The following is a 22,230-nucleotide window of genomic DNA, read 5'->3' on the forward strand; positions in this document are numbered from 1 at the left end:
GAGTAGTTGTTTTGTTTGGAACACAACCCTGCATCCCCACCATCACACACTTGCTGTTGTTGTTTATGCAGTCCAAAAATAACGCTTGTTCTATTGCCAACACGACTAGCTAGGACTAGCCATGAGTGCACTCAGGTGCTTGTTCTGCTGCAAAATTGCTTCACATTAGACAAACATAGGCTCATTCTGTTCAGAACAGGGTATGATGCCATGTCATCTTGTAACTGTACACCTACATACATAGTGATCAAAAACGTTGACAATGTATAGACTTGAGATTTATGATATGGAAATATAAAGTGCACATTTTGGGACGTACAGGTGTTTGGTTTGCTTGTATGACATCAAAGCGGTACTTATTATAATCCTCAACGCCTCATCTTCGAGAATACATAGAGTCCTCTTAATTTACAGCATTTCCCTCACTCAAACATCCAAAAGTTGCCCAATTAACGGGAGGGATGGAGGCAACTCCTTGTCGCGTGCAGTGTGGCACTTCAGAATGGCTGTCAGTCAAAACCCGTACAGGAATGCAAGGTGCAGAGCCTGAGCTCTGACACCATTTGTAGCATGTTAGTGTACAGCCACTGAGTTCCAATTTAAGTGCTTATCAGTCCTGAAATTGTCAACCTGTATACAGGTATGAATGTAAAGGGCTACCACAGGCTTAACACCTAAAAAACAATGTATTCTCTGATTGAATGGTTTTGTTTACTGTTTATGGGCTTCATCTCAATCAATTGTGTTACTTTTCTCTACAAACTCATGGAGAAAGAGAGAGAATGGAGAGAGAGAGTGACCGTGTGTGCATGTAGATATGATAGTCTAATTTACTGTAATAAGTGCATAAACACTATTTACCATATAGAGAAGCAGTAAAAGTAGCACTGGGTAAAAACCAATCAATCAATCAATCAAATGTATTTATAAAGCCCTTTTTACATCAGCTGATGTCACAAAGTGCTATACGGAAACCCAGCCTAAAACCCCAAACAGCAAGCAATGCAGATGTAGAAGCACGGTGGCTAGGATAAACTCCCTGAAAAGGCAGGAACCTAGGAAGAAACATAGAGTGGAACCAGGCTCTGAGGGGTGGCCAGTCCACCCCTCACCCTCAGTTCAGATTGAACATCTTGAAGAACAAACGTTCATGGATGATCAGCAGGGTCAAATAATAATCCCAGTGGATGTAACACGTCCGGTGAACAGGTCAGGGTTCCCTAGCCGCAAGCAGAACAGTTGAAACTGGAGCAGCAGCGCGACCAGGTGGACTGGGGACAGCCAGGAGTCATCAGGCCAGGTAGTCCTGAGGCAAGATCCTAGGGCTCGGGTTCTGGGGAGGGAGAGAGAGAATTAGAGGGAGCATACCTAAAATCACATAGGGCACCAGATAAGACAAGATAATTAAACCAGATATAACAGACTGACACTAGCCCACTGGCACATAAGACTATTGCAGCATAGATACTGGAGGCTGAGACAGGGGTGGGGATCGGGGGACACTGTGGCCCCGTCCAACGATACCACCAGACAGGGCCAACCAGGCAGGATCTAACCCCGCCCACTTTTCCAAAGCACAGACCCCACCCCACTAGGGGGATATCAACAGACCACAAACTTACTACCCTGAGACTCCTCCAACGTACGAGCAAGAGGGGGTGCAAAACCGGACAGGAAGATCACATCTGTGACTCAACCCACTCAAGTGAAGAACGCCTCCTAGGGACGGCATGGCAGCCAGTGACTCATCCCCCGTAATAGGGTCAGAGGCTCTTACTGGTGGCACAGATGCTGTTTCATCCTTTCCTACACTTAAATTGCCCGTGCCTAACGATTGCATCTGAAGCTGTGCTTGCAACACGGCTATCTTCACCATAAAGTGATAGTTCTGCTGTATGTTATGAGTACAGCGAGTACAACGGTGTTGATGGTGGCCACTCTGAGGGCATTCTCCACCAGGATGATGAAGGTGTCACACGCCGACGTACAGAAACTGGTGCTGTTGATCGCTGTTGCCGTGTACGCGTTCTAAAACAGACAAACACGAGACAAAAGTATCATCAATAGCAATGTGTGATTGCTGTCTTCTTGGAATAAAATTCAATGAATTTATAAAGCCTTTTTTTTATCAGCAGAGGTCACAAAGTGCTTATACAGAAACCCAGCCTAAAACCCTAAACCCTAAACGGCAAGCAATGAAGATGTAGAGGCATCTCCATTGTAAATTAGTCTCCATTGTAAAATAGACCGCTGTCAATGATATGGCGTGGAATCGTAAGAACAATCCACAACTCAGATGACAATAAATCGGAATCTGATAGAACACTAAATTGATTCACGTATGTTAGACACTTCTTCAGGCTCCACAAGCAACAGTTGCAGGCTTTCGGCATACAGCGAGCACAGGCATTTTCCTACAAACAGTAAAGGGCCAAAGGATATTCTGCATTTTTGTCCCTACCCACCGTCTGACATGATAAACTGGTAGTTCGTAGAAGTGAAAGTAGGCATGTTTAAAGGCACAGTATGGGATATTTCTTGCTTATTTATTAATGGTCAAATCTGCCAAGAGAACCAATGTGGAATTAGAATTCTGTTGTTGTTGATGACAGAAAACCTTCCATACACCTGTAATAGGTCCTTGTTTCACATTTCTGATTCACACTCATTCTGCCTAGACTAGTAAAATAATTATACATCTCTTGTTTAAACTGTTCAACCCTGTTTGTATTGAGATAAGAAAACAATGTATCAAGAATGAAGAGATATCAGCCACGTGAAGGGTTAATTCTGTTCCAGAGCACAGAGCAGCACTGGGTGGGGAGGAGCATGTCCACGTCACTTTACTAAAGTGAAACTGAAGTTGCTAGACGTGCTGTATGTTACACACATGAATACACTATTTCAAACTCTTCAGAAATCTCTCTTAAACAGCTAGCTACACAGTCTCTGTTGTTTTTTAAAACTACAGTGTACACTAGAGAAAATCAGAAAACACACCCTCACAATTTTACACAGACACAGGTGAGTAGAGATTTACAACGATCGATGAAGAAATATTACTGTGTATATTTATTTTATGGTAATCTCCTGTTTTCTTCATCTACAGTAAATATGTTTAACTATATTTAGGAAATTCACAAATTTATACTGCATGTAGTATGGTTAAACAACTTTAATCAAGATCCAGGGACCTGTGCCTGTGTTGACAATGTCACTGAAACTATCGAGAGCTGACTCATTCCAGGAAATGGAAAATGCTCCATTATATTGTATTAATGACTGATTGATTATAATCTGGAGCTGGAGTCTATTATTATTTTGATCTGAAGGTTTGCTACAATTTGCTAAATAAACATGTTGAACTTTAACTCTGCTTTACATTTTCGAATTTGATCTCGCTCGCTCTCTCTCTCTAGATATGGCTTCCTCCAGCAGTCTCCTGTCTGAAGAGCAGTTCCTGTGCTCTATCTGTCTGGATGTGTTCACTGAGCCAGTCACCACTTCATGTGGACACAACTTCTGCATGGCCTGTATCAGAAAGTACTGGAATAGCAAGGACCTGTACCAATGTCCACTGTGTAAGGATACGCTCTACTGACAACCTGAGCTTCGTGTCAACACAACGTTAAGAGAGGTTGTAGAGAATTTTAAAAAGGTGAGAGGTAGAGGTACAGACGAATCCCCTCCCAAACCTGGAAAAGTGCCCTGTGACGCCTGCACTGGGAAGAAGCTCCGTGCCATGAAGTCTTGCCTGGTGTGTCTGGCCTCTTACTGTGAGACTCACCTGGAGCCTCATCAGATCGCCCCAGCCTTCAAGAGACACAAACTGATCGACCCTGTGGAGAACCTGGAAGACAGGATCTGTAAGAAGCATGACAGACTCCTGGAGCACTGACCAGACATGTGTGTGTCAGTTCTGCACTGAGGCAGACCACAAGACTCATGACACTGTCTCTATAGAGGAAGAGTGTGGAGAGAGGAAGGCTCAGCTGGCGAAAACTGAGGCAGAAGTGCAGCTGATTATCCAGGAACGAATGCAGAAGGTTAAAGAGATCAAACTCTCAGTAGATCTCAGCAAGAGAGATGCAGAGAGGGAGATAGCAGACAGCATACAGGTCTTCACTGCTCTGGTGCGCTCAATTGAAAAAAGCCAGGTTGAGCTTGTTAAGGTGATTGAGGAGAGGCAGAAAGCAGTAGAGAGGCAGGTTGAAGGGCTCATTAAAGATCTGGAGCAGGAAATCACTGAGCTAAAGAGGAGAAGCACTGATCTGAAGCAGCTCTCACACACTGAGGACCACCTCCAACTTCTCCAGAACTTCCCATCACTAGTGTACAAACCTCCACCCACCAAGAACATGTCTGAGATCAGTGTTCACAGTGCTCTGTGTGTGTGGACTGTGATGAGAGCTGTGTCTCAGCTGGAAGAGACACTGAATAAAGAGATGGAGAAGCTGCCTGGAGTCAAACTGAAGAGGATTCAGCAGTATGCAGTGGATGTGACTCTGGACCCTGATACAGCATGTTCCATTCTCATCCTGTCTGAAGATGGAAAACAAGTAAGACACGGAGACACGGAGCTGAATCTTCCTGACAATCCAAAAAGGTTTGATCAGCATTGCATTGTCCTTGGAAAGGATGGCTTCTCCTCTGGGAGATTTTACTATGAGGTGATTGTTAAGGGTAAGACTAGGTGGACTTTAGGAGTGGCCAGAGAGTCCATAGACAGGAAAGGGGAAATCACACTGACACCTGAAGATGGAATTACAATCTCACGAAGCAGTAATGACCCAACGTTGCCACGATTTAGGGATGTACGTCCTGTACAGGTCCAGAACGATGCACCTATTTGATTGTATTTGAACCCAAGCTCAGGATCACAGTCTGGGCATCGTAAAGGACCATAACTGTATTACCATTATTGCTCTTTGTTTTTGTTGTCAATTGTCTGTCAGTGTTGTTTTATCTGTTGCTGTTTATGGAAGCTGTGTGGGTTGTCTGCCACCAAGTGGCATGTTTTGTCATGTCCTGCATTTATGTTTTATAAAATCCAATAGAATATATGAAAGAGACAAACTCAATAAACAGTAATGATCCAATATTGCCACAATTTAGGGATTGTCAGTTATGATCATGCGTTGCCTTTAACATAAAACAACCTCAATATTTGTAGGACCTGCATTTCATTAGAAACCACAAGCTGCAGATGCAGGCTTTCAGCATACAGCGAACACAGGCATTTTCCTACAAACAGTAAAGTAATTCTGCATTTTCTCCTTTCACCCATTTTCTGTTACTTGACTTGATAAACTGGTAGTTGGTATAACTCAAAATGAATATGTTTAAAGGAAAAATCTGTGATATTTCCTGATTCTTAGTTAAATGGTCAAAATGTGCCAAAACAGCCACTACTTCTTCATCCCAATGTGGAATTAGAATTCTGTTGGTTGTTGGTGTCAGAAAACATTCTATACACCTGCAACAATAGGTACTTGTTTCACATTTCTGATTCACACTTATTCTACCTAAATCAGTAAAACAATTATACAACTCTTGTTTAAACTGTCAACCTTGTTTGTATTGAGGTAAAACAATGTATCAGCCACGTGAAGGGTTAATTCTGTTCCAGAGCACAGAGCAGCACTGGGCGGGGAGGCGCGTGTTGACAAAGTGAAACTAACGTTGCAAAACATGCTATATGTTGCACACATGAATGAACAAACTCTAAAACACTTCAGAAATCTCTCTTCAACCGCTACACAGTCTCCGGTGGTTTTTAAAACTACAGTAAATACTAGAGAAAAATCTGAGAACACGCCAACACCATTTTAAACAGACACGGGTGAGTAGACATTTACAAGGATGTGTGAAGAAATATTACTTTGTACATTTATTTTATGGTAATCTCCTGTTTTCTTTATCTACAGTACCTATGTTTAACTATATTAAGTAAATTGACAAATGTATGCTGTATGTAGTACAGTTAAACAACTTAAATCAAGATTGGTAACGTCGCTTAGTGCCGTGTTGACAACCGCACTGAAACTATCGAGAGCTGAATCATTCCAGGGAACAGAATTAACTCCGTTAAAAACATATATATTGTATTATTGACTCATTGATTATAATCTAGAGCTGGAGTCTATTATTCCTTTGATCTGAAGTTTTTCAGAGAGGGTTTGCTGCAATTTGCTAAATTAAAACGTTTATATTTTCGACTTTGTTCTCTCTCCAGATATGGCTTCCTCCAGCAGTATCCAGTCTGAAGAGCAGTTCTTGTGCTCTATCTGTCTGGATGTGTTCACTGAGCCAGTCACCACTTCATGTGGTCACAACTTCTGCATGGCCTGTATCAGAAAGTACTGGAATAGCAAGGACCTGTACCAATGTCCACTGTGTCAGGAGAAATTCCCAGAACGACCTAAACTTAGTGTCAACACAATGTTAAGAGAGGTTGTAGAGAATTTTAAAACGATGAGACACAGAGGAAAAGATGAGTCCCCTGCAAAAGCTGGAAATGTGCCCTGTGACGTCTGCCCTGGGATGAAGCGCAAGGCCCTGAAGTCCTGCCTGGTGTGTCTGGCTTCTTACTGTAAGACTCACCTGGATCCTCATCAGATTGCCCCAGCCTTAAAGAGACACAAACTGGTCAACCCTGTGGAGAACCTGGAAGACAGGATCTGTAAGAAGCATGACAGACTCCTGGAGCTTTTCTGTAGGACTGACCAGACGTGTGTGTGTCAGTTCTGCAATGAAACAGACCACAAGACTCACATGACTGTCCACATAGAGGAAGAGTGTGGAAAGAGGAAGGCTCACTTGGACAAAAAAGAGGCAGAAGTGCAGCAGATTATCCAGGAGCGACTGAAGAAGGTTAAAGACATCAAACTCTCAGTAGATCTCAGCAAGAGAGATGCAGATAGAGAGATAGCAGACAGCATACAGGTCTTCACTGCTCTGGTGCGCTCAATTGAGAAAAGCCAGGCTGAATTAATTGAGGTGATTGAGGAGAAGCATAAAGCAGTAGAGAGGCAGGCTGAAGGGCTCATTAAAGATCTAGAGCAGGAAATCACTGAGCTACAGAGGAGAAGCACTGATCTGAAGCAGCTCTCACAGACTGAGGACCACCTCCAATTTCTCCAGAGCTTCCCATTCCTAGTGTGCACCCCTCTACCCACCAAGAACTGGTCTGAGATCAGTGTTCACAGTGCTCTGTGTGTTGGGACTGTGAGGAGAGCTGTGTTTCACCTGGAGGAGATACTGAATAAAGAGATGGAGAAGCTGCCTGAGGTCAAACTGAAGAGGATTCAGCAGTATGCAGTGGATGTGACTCTGGACCCTGATACAGCACATCACAAACTCGTCGTGTCTGAAGATGGGAAACAAGTGAGACGTGGAGACATACCACAGAATCTTCCTGACAATCCAAAAAGGTTTAATCAGTATTGGATTGTCCTTGCAAAGGATGGCTTCTCCTCAGGGAGATTTTACTATGAGGTGACGGTTAACGGTAAGACTAGGTGGACTTTAGGAGTGGCCAGAGAGTCCACTGACAGGAAGAGGAATATCACATTGAGCCCTGAACATGGACTCTGGACTGTGATACTAAGGGATGGGAATGAGTACCAAGCCTGTACCTCCCCCCCTGTCCTCCTCTCCCTGAGAAAGAAGCCCCAGAAGGTGGGGTTGTTTGTGGACTATGAGGAGGGTCTGGTCTCCTTTTATGATGTGGAGGCCAGGTCTCATATCTACTCTTTCACTGGCTGCACCTTTACCGAGAAACTCTTTCCATACTTCGGCCCCTCTGATAATGATGATGGTCAAAACTCAGCCCCTCTCATCATCTCTCCTGTCAACCACACACACTGATTAAACAACGGAAAGGGAACTGTTTTTCCCAGATATTTTAAAATGCACATTTCCATACTGTAAACATACTGACAGGTCACATCATTTGAATATCCACATTGTCCTCTGAAGTTGTATCCTCAAATGAGAATGTAGAGTATTCTGTACATCTTAGCATGGATAATAAATGTGTGTATTTACTGAATAATGAAGACTATTAAATGCAATTAAAGTTATGTTGCTTTGATTATTCATATAATTTACCCATAATTATCACAGACTGAAAACTATCCTTTAAAGTGACGTTCCTTTTCTCGGTTTCTCTCAACCTCTTATTGTGTCTCTAAGTGAATGTGATGATTGAAGACGTACTCAGCCTTTGAACTGGTTTTGAATGTAGGTGAATGTGACAAAGGACTTTATAAAGCGCAAATCCACAGTTGAAACGGTAACAAAGTGCTTTGGTAAAAAGCTGAGGGATGTGCCTGGATTGAGGCAATACAGTTTATTTGAACATTTAATATGTTTACAAAAAATGGAGAGAAACAAGCTTGTATTTTGGGTTCAAATGGAGTGTGACAGTTGAACTAAGCTGACGAGGCATTTATGAGTCATATTTTTCAAGAATCAATAGGTGTACATCATTCATTTCGAAGTCCAAAAATGGATTTTGTAACTACAGATTGCCCCTTCTAGCTTGATGTTGCTACTGCATAAGTGAATGTGGTAATATACATACTCAGCCTCTGAGCTGGTTACACAGTTCTGTGCTTCGATAAAGGACATACTTTTCCATTGAGCTGGCTGTGGATCCAAGACGGTGAATATAATATAACCTGTCTTCAGCAGGTTGTTGGTTTAGGACAGTGATTTTGATAAAACACATACTTTTCCTTTGAGCTGGTGGTGGATGTAGGTGAGGATGAGGCCAGGGATCTCCACCAGGGGGATGATGAAGGAGCCTTTGGCCACGTTGCCCAGGTTGTAGTAGACCAGACGCAGCATAGACAACAGGATGAGGGTCACTGGCAGGTGGGATTTATTCCTGATGTCCACCACAGGGTACATGAAAAGCAGCGTTAGAAATAGACAAACTCATACAGGACAGACCTGAGTTCACAATATATTTGTTTTCTTTCAGATACTTTGAGTGTTTGATTGAGCAGGTATGGAGTGCCATATGAGCGGAGTCTGTGCTTTTGGGTCTATTTCATTTCTTCTGTTGCATCAGGAGAGCTCAATTAAGTGCAGCTAATGTATTTGACAGAAAAACAAATACTATGAACCCTTTCATTGTATGAATTAATTTGTATGAATTAAATATACTGTTTTATTGTTGGGTGTGTGTATATATATATTGTTTTTAGGACATCCTGACACAAACCCATGTCCCCCATAGAATGGATCCTCTCCTGCCCCACAGCTCTCAAAAACACAGATGGACATAGCTTGTTTTCCTTTCTTTTATTACCCTGCACAAAAATGTTATCAAAAATATGATTGATTAAAACGTATGAAAGGAATAGAGATACAGTCATATACGATCCCTTTGTTCATACAGTATTACAAACTCAATAAGCAGTAATGACCCAATGTTTCCACAATTTAACTATTGTCAGTTATGATCATTCATTGCCTCTGACAAAAGACAACCTCAATATTTGCAGGACCTGCATTTCATATATTAAACTCATATAAAACATGCTCATCAGAGTAAATGGCTCTTTCATATTTCATCCACTGTAGTAAAATGATCCTGTTAACAGGCGAAGGAGAACACCTTTTCACAAATCAAAAATCACAAACTTTAAAACATGTCCATGTAGGAATGTTACCGTTGTATTGTATTAGATGTACCAATTCAACACAAGATGCGAACATGATCATCATTACCACAATCCAAAAATTCATTTGAGATACAAAACACTTGTAGTGTACCGTGGTAGGGGTGACAAAATAACAGTGATGACACAGAATGCATTTTCAAAATCAATCGCAGTACTTTCGCTCAAGAGGCTTAACTTATAAACATGAACTCTACAATCTGTAAAATAGCACCAGACTACACTAACAATATTCTTGATGGATGTACTTCTGTTACCGACAACATTTGTCACAAAAACACATTGTGCTTTTAAAAAGTCCAAAGCTTTTATGTAACGTGTTCCATAACTTAATAAACAGGTTAACAAAAATATTGTAGTCCCCGGAAGTGGCGTAATATCATGGAAACGTTAGGAAATGCCTTTTGGTTTCAGTCTTCTGGTTTGGTCAAGCTAAAGTCCCTCCTCCATGAGTCTACAACAATAAACAAATGGAGTGTTAAACTTCACTATTGTCTTCATCCGCATCATCATTTTGGGTATATCCTCACCTACATCCGGAGCGGCAGGAAGCCTAGTGGTTAGAGCGTTGGGCCACTAACCGAAAGGTTGGTGGCTCGAATCTCTGAGCTGACAAGGTAAAAATCTGTTGTTCTGCACCTGAACAAGGCAGTTAACCCACAGTTCCCAGGCCGCCATTGTAAATAAGACACTTGCCTAGCTAAAAATATTAAATCTGACTCTAGATTATGGAGGTGAATGAATGTATTCTCTGTTGGAAAAGTTTTTTAAACTCACCGTGGGTTTTATCTCACCACCGTCTCCATCTGCATCCGGCCAATCCCTTCCCGCCATATTCTTACTGTTCTGTACAAACTCCTAAAGAGGGAGAGAGAGAAATAATGAGATAATCGCGTAAGTTTGGTGTAAAATGTGCACAAACGCTATTCGTACTTAAGCAAAAATATACTATATAAAATGTACTACTTAAGTTGTTTTGTTAGGTAACTGTACTTTATTTGACTATTTATAGTTTTGCCAACTTTTACTTTTACTTCACTACATTCTTAAAGAAAATAAAGTACTTTTTACTCAATACATTTTCCCTGACACCCAAAAGTACTCGTTACATTTTGACAGGAAAATGGTCTAATTCACACACTATTCAAGAGAATATCCCTGGACATCCCTACTGCCTCTGATCTGGCGGACTCACTAAACACAAATGCTTTGTTTGTGTTGGAGTGTGCCCCTGGATATCCATCAATAAAAACAAGAAAGAAAATTCTGCCGTCTGGTTTGCTTAATGTAAGGAATTATTTATACTTTTACTTTTGATACTTCAGTACAAGTATATTTAAAACCAAATACTTTTAGACTTTTAATCAAGTAGTATTTTACTGGGTAACTTTCACTTTTACTTTAGTCATTTTCTATTAAGGTATCTTTACTTTTACTCAAGTATGTCAATTGGGTACTTTTTCCACCTCTGCATTTATAAGGCAATGTCCCGATTCTCCATCCTTCTTCCAAAGTGAGCACAACATGAATTTAACAACAGTGGAAACTCCCTCAAGCCAATTATTACACCAATCCATTCCTTTTAAATCCATGACTGGTGGAGAATCAGGATGCAGCCATAACCTTCCACCCAGCCTCGCCTCCCTTCTCCTCACCATGAGGCACTTGTCCATGTAGAACAAGTGTCTTACATCATTTAAAAGCTTAACTTCTTGTTAATCCAGCCGCTTTGTCATATTTCAAAAGGCTTTACGGCGAAAGCATACCATGCAATTATCTGAGGACAGCGCCCCGCATACAAAAGCATTAAAAATATTTTCATTGCATAAAAAATAGCAAGCAGATTGCATCACAAGCCCAGTTACATAACAAATGTCATAAAGTTTCAAAAATAGCTAAAATAAATCGCTTACCTTTACTGAAGATCTTCCTTTTACAATCCCAAGGGTCCCATCAAATAGCATATTCAATAACGAATGGTATTTTCCAACCAAGCAGATGCATCACGAAAGTAGAAATAGCGATAAAATAAATCCTTACCTTTGAAGATCTTCATCAATCCCAAGGGTCCCAGTCACACAATGAATGGTTTTTTTCCGATAAAGTCCTTCTTTATATCCCAAAAATGTGGTTTATCTGGCGCGTTTGATTCAGAAATACACCTGTTCAAACTAGCCCAACATGACTACAAAGGAATCTAAAAGGTTACCTGTAAACTTGGTCCAAACATTTCAAACAACATTTCTAATCCAACCTCAGGTACCTTAGTATGTAAATAATCAATACAATTTAAGACAGAATAAACTGTTTTCAATACCAGAGAAAAACAACGATGAGCGTGCACTCATTCACGTGCACCAAAAGACTAGAGTCTTTCTGAGTGACAGAATACGAATACTTTAAAAATGTTCAACAAAGATAACATCTAAACATTTCTGAAGACTGTTGACATCTAGTGGAAGCCACAGGAACTGCAATCTGGGTCCTAATAATTAGGCTTTCCCATAGAAAAGCATTGAAAAGTTCAATGACCTAAAAAAAATCCTGGATGGATTGTCCTCGGGGCTTCACCTGCCAAATCAGTTCTGTTATACTCACAGACATTATTTTAACAGTTTTAGAAACCTTAGAGTGTTTTCTATCCAATACTATCATGCACATGCATATCCTAGCTTCTGGGCCTGAGTAACAGTCAGTTTACTTTGGGCACCTCAGTCATCCAAACTTCCGAATACTGACCCCAAGCCTTAGGCACAATCTGGGATTTTTCCTGCTGCTTATGTAGCCCTTCCTGCAGTCCAATTACCTAATGGTCTCATGGGTGGAATGTTATTCATATTTTTCAGAATTTCAGAATGAATAAACATTCTTTTTTTTATAGCCGAAATTCCGGTGTTTTATGTCAAACAGTTTTGCAATATTTCAGTCTTCTGTGATGTAATATTGGGATGCAAATTCAATCTTGATTACATTTAAATTCTATATCTGAACTGGTACAGGTGTCTCATTTTTTGCTAATCCCATAACCATGTGTGTGAGGTGTACCTATGTATTTATCCCCTGTGAATTCTATTGTAGTTGATGTCTTTAAAAATAACTTCTTACATCTGCAGTAATTCCTTGTTTAGCATTTCTGATTCACACTTTTGCACCAAGAATGTATCAAGAATGAAGAGAGATCAGACATGTGAAGGGTTAATTCTGTTCCAGAGCACAGAGCAACCAGCACTGGGTGGGGAGCAGCATGTCAACGTCACTTTCACGCCCTGACCTTAGAGGGATTTTTATTATCTGTCTGAGGATGGAAAACATATAAGACTTCAAAACATACCACAGAATCTTCCTGGCAATCCAAAAAAGTTTAATCAGTATTGAATTGTCCTTGGAAAGGATGGCTTCTCCTCAGGAAGATTTTACTATGAGGTGACGGTTATGGGGAAGACTGACTGCGATTTAGGAGTTGCCAGAGAGTCCACTGATAGGAAGGGGATTATATCACCTAGTTCTGAGGATGGAGTCTGGACTGTGGTCCTGAGGGATTGGAATCAGTACATAGCCTGTGCCTCCCCTCAAGTGTATCTCTCCCTGAGAGAGAAACCCCAGAAGGTGGGGGTGTTTGTGGACTATGAGGAGGGTCAGGTCTCCTTTTGTGATGTGGAAGCCAAGTCTCATATCTACTCTTTCACTGGCTGCACCTTCGCTGAGAAGCTCTACCCATACTTCAGCCCCTGTGATAATGATGATGGTTAAAAACTCATCTCCTTTCGTCATATCTCCTGTCAATCACACACACTGATTAAACGATGGAACTAACTTACAAATTATTAAATACATCAATATTTACAAAATAGTATATTTATTCAGGTGACATGGCACACAATTAGAATATCCACAGATGTCCTCTGAAATAGTGTCAACAAATGAAAATGTAAACTGTTTTGTAAACTGTTTTGTACATCTAAACCATGGATAATAAATGCTTGTATTTGCTGAAAATGAAGACTATCAACTGGAATGAATTTAAATCAAATGTGTATTTAAATCAAAAGTTATGTTGCTTTGATTATTTCTATAATTTACCCACAATTGTTTTTGGGAAAATTCTACTTTAAAGCAGGGTTCCCCAAGTGTTGGACATAAAAGAGTGTAAAAACACCAGGAAATAATCTCCAATTGATTTAAATTTTGGAAACCTGTTCCAAAGTATTCCTTATGCATAATTTAAACTTGATCGTATACAAATGTGAGCAAGGTTTGAAATCAAATTTGATATCTGTTTGTGCTTTGTGCAGTAATTTTTGATTTTAGTTTATTAGGATCCTCATTAGCCGACGTCAATGGCAACAGCTAGTTTTACTGGAGTCCGACATAACAAAAAATACATTACAGACAAAATACTTAAATGTACATTCATTTAAAATATTAACATCTAATGTGCATCTCTCAGTTACATATACATGTCAGTACATACACACAAAAAGTAGGTCACATGGGGGAGAGGCATTGTGTTGCTTTATTTGTTTTTTGAAACCAGCTTTGCTCATCAATCCTTGCGCTAATGAGATGGAAGGGAGTTCCATGCATTCATGGCTCTGTATGTTTCTTATAAAAACAAGAAGTGATGCAGTCAGTTTGTCCTCAACTCTTAGCCAAGAGAGACCGGCATGCCTCGTATTAATACTAGCCCTCTGATTACAATGAAGAGCAGCTACAGCTAAACTAGATCCGTCCTTGCAGCACTTGACCATATGACTACACAATAATCAAGATAAGATAAAACTAGAGCCTGCAGGACATGCTTTGTGGAGTGTGGTATCTTAAACGCAGAGCATCTCTTTATTACAAACAAACCTCTCCCTATCTTTACAACCATTGAATCGATATGTTTTTACCATGAGCTAACATCAAGTCATTTCATCTCCTCGATTTGCTCAACAGCCACACCATTCATTACCAGATTCAACTGAAGTCTTGAATTTAGGGAATGATTCGAACCCAATATCATGCTCTTAGTTTTAGAGATGATCAGGACCAGATCATTACCGGCCACCCATTCTAAAAATTTACAATCTAGAAATGATGTGTAATTATGTTCTGGCCCTCAACCATCCACTCAAAACAAAATGGCCCGCTGCTGAATCGAGTTGATGATTAAAGACGTGCTCAGCTTTTGAACTGTTTGTGGATGTAGGTGAATGTGACAAATGACTTATTCTGCCTTAAAGCTGGTTATTGATACTCTAAGTGAATGTGACAAGGGACATACTCAGCCTTTGCGCTGGCTCTGGATCTGAGACACTGAATATGACAAGGGACGTACTGTGCCTTTAAAGGCCCAATGTAGCCGTTTTCATCTCAATATCAAATCATTGCTGGATAACATTACTGTAATAGTTTCCATTAAAATGGTAAAAACAAATATATATTTTTTTAATTTATATTTTGCAAAAAAAACAATTGCACAGGCAAGAATTTTGCTAGGACTGTCTGGGAGTGGTCTGAGTGAGGGACCTAATTGGAGGGGCCTAATGGGAGGGAGATGTAACCTGAAAACTAGCTGTTATTGGCCGAGAGGTTTGGAACGCTCTGTTATTGGTCTATTAACTCCACCCAGGCAACACCTGTTGATTGGAAGGTCCTGTGTAGATTGTATTTAAAACCAGAAACCATCAGGAAATAACACTGATCAAATTATTTCACGCTTTTACTATGTTAGCAAAGACAGTATAGTATGAAGATAGGCAGAAACTGCTTCTCCAATAGAAATCCCCGATCACACTTTTAGGCGATGTCATGGTGACGTTGGCTAGCTAATCTCAGGCACAGTGTCGAAGCATGTCATCAGGTCTACCGGTAGTTTCGTGCCGAACTGCGCCTTTGGAGGCCGTCAAATCAAAGGCAGTCCTTCGATATGAAGTTGTTTTTGACAAATGAAAACATGTTAATTTGTCACTTTCACGAGGTTGGATTAATAACATGTCTCATCGCACACCAGCGACTCCGGAGGACGCATGACTTTCAACCATCGTCTCTCCCGAGCCCGTATGGGAGTTGTAGTGATGAGACAAGATAGTAGCTACTAACAATTGGATACTATGAAATTGGGGAGAAAAAGGGGTCAAATTTAAAATAAAAAAAAATAGCTTAATACATTGGTTAGAATCGAGGTTGTGTCTTTAGAGTTAGAGATAATGGACAGGTAGGGAAGAATTGTTGACTTTTCAAAACCCAGGCCTGGTCTACTTGAAATTTTGACTTCACATGGGTGAGGACAGGGTTCCTGGATTCACATATTTGTATTTATTTTCTAAAATAATTATTTGTGTTTGATTCAGCCTAATGTGCATTGATTGTATTTTACACACATTTTTGGACAATATCACTTAATACTGTCTGCATTATATATGATTGATTGATCCAAAGGGCAATATTTATACGTCGTTGATGTTCCCTGTCACCCCTCCTTCGATATCCATCCACACGGGCAGGTTGTCTTCTTAGGGACGATCAAAGATCCTTTTCACCAGGGCCTGGTCGTGCCACTGGTATGACGGCATCACATGAGATGGCATCTTCTCCCCTCCAGATAGAATGCAGTTGACACAAGCAAAGTTAGGACATTCTGGCAGAGTTGGCTGTAGCTCCTGTTGGTTGTCTTTTAATTAAGAGGGAGGTAGCATGAGAATGTGGCTAAGACGATGCGTACGCGGCTTGGTTTCCCAGGGAGCACGGTAGGCCTACTTAGACCAATGGGATGAGGGACACCTGCTTACTCTAGAGATGCACAGTGTGTGAAATATGTACCTAACGCACATTATATTTTAGCATTCTCTCTGATGCCTCCAAAGCATGTGTTAGGTTCGTTCCTTTTCGTCCTTGTTGATCATTATTGGCTCATTGGTGAAATTAGCATTATGACAATATATTGAATTAAATCATTCAAAAATCTTTATTAACGCAATTGCAGACAGAAGTTGACAATCAGGAACATAGTATGCATGTTTCCCAGTCAGTTCTGCATCAAACAAAAAGGTCTCCAGTCATTACCTTTTTACTCCTGAGACCAAAACCCTGCCTACCAAGCTATTTAAACAACGGCTTTTAGTGCTATCGAAAAATTAGGAGGAAACGTACACTCCCAAAGTTGATTTATTGTGGAATGTTTGACTAGTCTTATCTCCTCCACTCCCCTGCAGAGCTCCTTCTCCACAGTCACACATTCTCAGAGGGGCCACTTTATAAGAAAGAAAGAGAGAGAGAGAACTAAAAAAAACAATTGTGGAATACTGTTCATCTGTAGTCTAGGACCCTAGGAGGGAGGGATCTTATAACCCTCCTTCTATTAATACAACATAAGAATAACCAATTATTCTAATACATCAAACATTTTGGTACAACCCTTTTCATGACCCCTAGGTGAACCCGACACATGTTGACTGATGATGGTAATGTGCACTGCAAAAGGGGAATTTGTAGTTTAGACATCCCTTTTTCTATGAATACAGGATTACCAACTCAGTAAGCAGTAATGACCCAACGTTGCCACGATTTAAGGATGTACGTCCTGTACAGGTCCAGAACGATGCACCTATTTGATTGTATTTGAACCCAAGCTCAGGATCACAGTCTGGGCATCGTAAAGGACCATAACTGTATTACCATTATTGCTCTTTGTTTTTGTTGTCAATTGTCTGTCAGCGTTGTTTTATCTGTTGTTGTTTATGGATGCTGTGTGGGTTGTCTGCCACCAAGTGGCATGTTTTGTCATGTCCTGCATTTATGTTTTATAAACTCAATAGAATATATGAAAGAGACAAACTCAATAAACAGTAATGATCCAATATTTCCACAATTTAGGGATTGTCAGTTATGATCATGCATTGCTTTCAACGTAAGACAACCTCAATATTTGTAGGACCTGCATTTCATTAGAAACCACAAGCAGCAGATGCAGGCTTTTCAGCATACAGCGAACACAGGCAATTTCCTACAAACAGTAAAGTAATTCTGCATTTTCTCCTTTCACCCATTGTCTGGCTTGACTTGATAAACTGGTAGTTGGTATATGTCAAAGTGAGTATGTTTAAAGGCAAAATCTGGGACATTTCTTGCTTCATAATTAATTGTCAAATCTGCCAAGACAGCAATTACTTTTTCATCCCAATGTGGAATTAGAATTATATTGTTGTTGATGTCAGAAAACCTTCCATACACCTGAAATAGGTACTTGTTTCACATTTCTGATTCACACTCATTCTGCCTAGATCAGTAAAACAATTACAATCCTCTTGTTTAACTGTTCAACCTTGTTTGTATTGAGGTAAAACAATGTATCAGCCATGTGAAGGGTTAATTCTGTTCCAGAGCACAGAGCAGCACTGGGTGGGTAGGAGCATGACAACGTCACTTTGCTAAAGTGAAACTACAGTTGCTAGACGTGCTGTATGTTGCACATGAGTAAACTCTAAAACACTTCAGACATCTCTCTTAAACCGCTACACAGTCTCCTGTGGTTAATCACAGTAAATACTAGAGAAAAATCTGAGGACACGCGCACACTATTTTACACAGACATGGGTGAGTAGAGATTCACAAGGATCGGTGAATAAATATGACTGTGTGCATTTATTTGATGGTAATCTCCTGTTTGTATCTACAGTACCTATGTTTAACTATGTTTCGTAAATTGACTCATTTGCTCTGTAAGTAGTACGGTTAAACAACTTTTATCAAGATTGGTTCATTTCCCTTAATCCCGTGTTGACAACGGCACTGAAACTATCGAGAGCTGACTCATTCCAGGAAATGAAATAGGCTCATTTGAAAAAACATATATATTGTATTAATGACTGATTGATTATAATCTAGAGCTGGAGTCTATTATTATTTTGATCTGAAGGTTTTCTGCAATTTGCTAAATAAAAATGTTGAACTTTAACTATGCTTTACAGTTTCGACATTGCTCTCTCTCTCCAGATATGGCTTCCTCCAGCATTCTACTTTCTGAAGACCATTTCCTGTGCTCTATCTGTCTGGATGTGTTCACTGAGCCAGTCACCACTTCATGTGGACACAGCTTCTGCATCACATGTCTCACAAAGTACTGGGATAGAATGGACCTGTGTCAATGTCCATTGTGTCAGGATATATTCTACAGACAACCTGAGCTTCGTGTCAACACAATGTTAAGAGAGGTTGTAGAGAATTTTAAAAAGATGAGAGACAGAGGTAAAGATGAGTCCCCTCCTAAACTCGGAAAAGTGCCTTGTGACGTCTGCACTGGGACGAAGCTCAGTGCCATGAAGTCCTGCCTGCTCTGTCTAACCTCTTACTGTGAGACTCACCTGGAGCCTCATCAAATTGCTCCAGCCTTAAAGAGACACAAACTGATCAACCCTGTGGAGAACCTGGAAGACAGGATCTGTAAAAAGCATGACAGACTCCTGGAGCTGTTCTGTAGGACTGACCAGACTTGTGTGTCAGTTCTGCACTGAGGCAGACCACAAGACTCATGACACTGTCCCTATAGAGGAAGCGTTTGGAGAGAGGAAGGCTCACTTGGAGAAAACTGAGGCAGAAATGCAGCAGATTATCCAGGAGCGACTGGAGAAGGCTAAAGAGATCAAAGTCTTCGTAGATCTCAGCAAGAGAGATGCAGAGAGGGAGATAGCAGACAGCATACAGGTCTTCACTGCTCTGGTGCGCTCAATTGAGAAAAGCCAGGCTGAGCTGATTGAGGTGATTGAGGAGAAGCAGAAAGCAGTAGAGAGGCAGGCTGAAGGGCTCATTAAAGATCTGGAGCAGGAAATCACTGAGCTGAAGAGGAGAAGCACTGATCTGAGGCAGCTCTCACAGACTGAGGACCACCTCCAACTTCTCCAGAACTTCCCATCACTAGTACAAACCTCCACCCACCAAGAACATGTCTGAGATCAGTGTTCACAATGATCTGTGTGTGGGGACTGTGATGAGAGCTGTGTCTCAGCTGGAAGAGACTCTGAATAAAGAGATGGAGAAGCTGCCTGAAGTCAAACTGAAGAGGATTCAGCAGTATGCAGTGGATGTGACTCTGGACCCTGATACAGCATGTTCCATTCTCATCCTGTCTGAAGATGGGAAACAAGTGAGAACTGGAGACACACCACAGAATCTTCCTGACAATCCAAAAGGTTTGATCGTTTTGCCATTGTCCTTGGAAAGGATGGCTTCTCCTCAGGGAGATTTTACTATGAGGTGACGGTTAACGGTAAGACTAGGTGGACTTTAGGAGTGGCCAGAGAGTCCATAAACAGGAAGGGGTCTATATCACCTAGCCCTGAATATGGACTCTGGACTGTGGTCTTAATGGATGGGAATCAATACACAGCCTGTGCCTCCCCCAAGTCATCCTCTCTCTAAGAGAGAAGCCCCAGAAGGTGGGGGTGTTTGTGGACTATGAGGAGGATCTGGTCTCCTTTTATGATGAGGCTCATATCTACTCTTTCACTGGCTGCACCTTTAAAGATAAACTCTTTCCCTTCTTCATCCCCAGTAATAATGATGATGGAAAAAACTCAGCTCCTCTCATCATCTCTCCTGTCAATCACACAGGCTGATAAAACAATGGAGACAGAGTCATTTTTCGGTTATTGCCATAAATTGTCATTTGTGTTGAAAATGTTTTGAGCTTGTAATGTACCATAATGCATCTTTGAACATTTATATAAAGGTATACTTAATGAATACAACACAGCGTGTGGTCACCCTGTCTCAAAAACAGATGGTTTTCACCGCTTGGAACTATTGGAAATGAAGCTTTTCCTCCTGACTGTGCATGTAGTTGAATGTGAGGAAGTACTTGCCTTTGGGCTGGTTTTTGGTTTGTGACAGTGAATGTAATAGAGGACGTACTTTTCCTTTGAGCTGGTTGTGGATGTAGGTGAGGATGAGGCCAGGGATCTCCACCAGGGGCACGATGAAGGAGCCTTTGGCCACGTTGCCCAGGTTTTAGTGGGACAGTTGCATCATAGAGGATGGGGTCAGGGCCAGCTGAGATGTATTCCTGATGTCCACCACAGGGTACAGGTAAAGAGGAGTTTAAATAGTATAAGTGGTACACTACGGACCTGGGTTGAAATAGTATTTGTTTTCTTTGAGCCGGTATTGAGTGCCAGATGGGCAGGGTCTGTACTTTAGGGACTATTCCATTGGTTTAACCACATCAGGCGAGATCAATGAAGTCCACTGCATAAACATATTATACAACATATTCTGGGTTGAACTCTGCTTTAATTTATGAATAAATATACACTTCTAGGCAATCCCTTTTTCTACAAACTCAAGCCATCATTTTGGGATTGTCAGTTATGATCATCCTTTGACATAAGACAAACCAAGCACTTGTAGGACCTGCATTTAATATGTTCAACTACTATAAAGATTTAATCATCAGAGTAAATGCCTCTTTCATATTTGATCCACTGTAGTAATGAGTAAAATGATCCTGTTAAACCTATTGCATATGGATTCAAGAAAACTTCTGCAATACCTTTGGTTTCCTGAAGTATAGGTTTGGTTTTTCAAGTAAAAGTCCTTCATCCATGAGTCTACAACAATAAACAAATGGAGTGTTAATCTTTACTATTGTCTTCATCAGCACCATCATTTTGGGTATATGACTCTAGATTATGGAGGTAAATGAATGTATTCTCTGTTGGAAAAGTTTTGGTTTTGTTAACTCACCATGGACTTCATCTCAGCACAGACTCCATCTGCATCGGACCGATTCCGTCCCGCCATATTCTTACTGTTCTCGACACACTCCCGAAAGAGAGAGAGAAAAGATAACGTGAAAAGAGTGTTGGGTGATGAGATAACAAGGTGAGCGCTGTTAAAAATGTGCAAAAACTGCTATTCGCCATATATAAATGGATTGGTACTCTGCAAAACACCAGTCTCAACGTCAACAGTGACGAAGCGACTCCGGGATGCTGGCCTTCTAGGCAGAGTTGCAAAGAAAAAGCTATATCTCAGACCGGCCAATAGAAAATAAAAAAATTAACACTGGATAGAGGAACTCTGCCTAGAAGGCCAGCATCTCTGAGTCGCCAGTTGAGGACTTGTGAAGTGTCTGTCTCTCAAACTAGACACTCTAAAGTACTTGTCCTCCTGCTCAGTTGTGCACCGGGGCCTCCAACTCCTCTTTCATTCAGGTTAGAGCCAGTTTAATCTGTTCTGTGAAGGGAGTAGTACACACTGTTACACGAGATCTTCAGTTTCTTGGCAATTTCTCGCATGGAATAGCCTTCATTTCTCAGAACAAAAACAGACTGACGAGTTTCAGAAGAAAGGTCTTTGTTTCTGGCCATTTTGAGCCTGTAATCAAACCCACAAAGGCGGATGCTCCAGATACTAAACTAGTCTCAAGAAGGCCAGTTTTATTGCTTCTTTAATCAGGACAACAGTTTTCAGCTGTGCTAACATAATTGCAAAAGGGTTTTCTAATGATCAATTTGTCTTTTAAAATTATAAACTTGGATTAGCTAACACAACGTGCCAT

The 22,230-nt window shown here is 40.9% G+C and overlaps 2 protein-coding genes and 2 pseudogenes across 4 annotated transcripts in view; 3 read left to right on the top strand and 1 right to left on the bottom strand.

Annotated features, from left to right (window-relative positions):
• Nucleotides 1–2,210: 2,210 nt before the first annotated feature.
• The window catches only part of LOC118395439 (choline transporter-like protein 1), a 65,476-nt gene continuing 45,456 nt past the window's right edge, over nucleotides 2,211–22,230 (bottom strand). The window contains exon 12 of one of the 2 annotated variants that reach the window (XM_052464598.1): nucleotides 2,211–2,414. In XM_052464598.1, coding sequence (XP_052320558.1) covers nucleotides 2,226–2,414 — 189 coding nt within the window. In that variant the 3' untranslated portion in view covers nucleotides 2,211–2,225. Of the gene's footprint in view, nucleotides 2,415–10,114; nucleotides 10,147–22,230 lie in introns of those variants that run through there. The other variant, XM_052464595.1, reaches the window with a different exon arrangement.
• On the top strand, nucleotides 2,811–5,556 carry LOC118395436 (E3 ubiquitin-protein ligase TRIM41-like; annotated as a pseudogene).
• On the top strand, nucleotides 3,509–21,311 carry LOC118395435 (zinc finger protein RFP-like). 2 transcript variants are annotated; one of them, XM_052464599.1, is made up of 3 exons: nucleotides 3,509–3,658; nucleotides 6,236–8,829; nucleotides 20,676–21,311. In XM_052464599.1, exon 2 carries the CDS (start codon nucleotides 6,238–6,240, stop codon nucleotides 7,867–7,869), a length of 1,632 nt encoding a protein of 543 aa, XP_052320559.1. In that variant the 5' UTR covers nucleotides 3,509–3,658; nucleotides 6,236–6,237; the 3' UTR covers nucleotides 7,870–8,829; nucleotides 20,676–21,311. The 2 variants fall into 2 exon arrangements, with proteins under 2 accessions (XP_052320559.1, XP_035645126.1); XM_035789233.2 differs by lacking the exon at nucleotides 3,509–3,658 and adding an exon at nucleotides 5,694–5,842.
• Nucleotides 18,087–21,311, top strand: LOC118395437 (E3 ubiquitin-protein ligase TRIM39-like; annotated as a pseudogene).

The sequence above is a fragment of the Oncorhynchus keta genome, chromosome 16 (genome assembly GCF_023373465.1).
Source record: "Oncorhynchus keta strain PuntledgeMale-10-30-2019 chromosome 16, Oket_V2, whole genome shotgun sequence".
NCBI lineage: Eukaryota > Metazoa > Chordata > Actinopteri > Salmoniformes > Salmonidae > Oncorhynchus > Oncorhynchus keta.

Coding starts and splice junctions, on each gene's coding strand:
- LOC118395435 (XM_052464599.1), top strand. CDS start 6,238: ATGGCTTCCTCCAGCAGTATCCAGTCTGAAGAGCAGTTCTTGTGCTCT.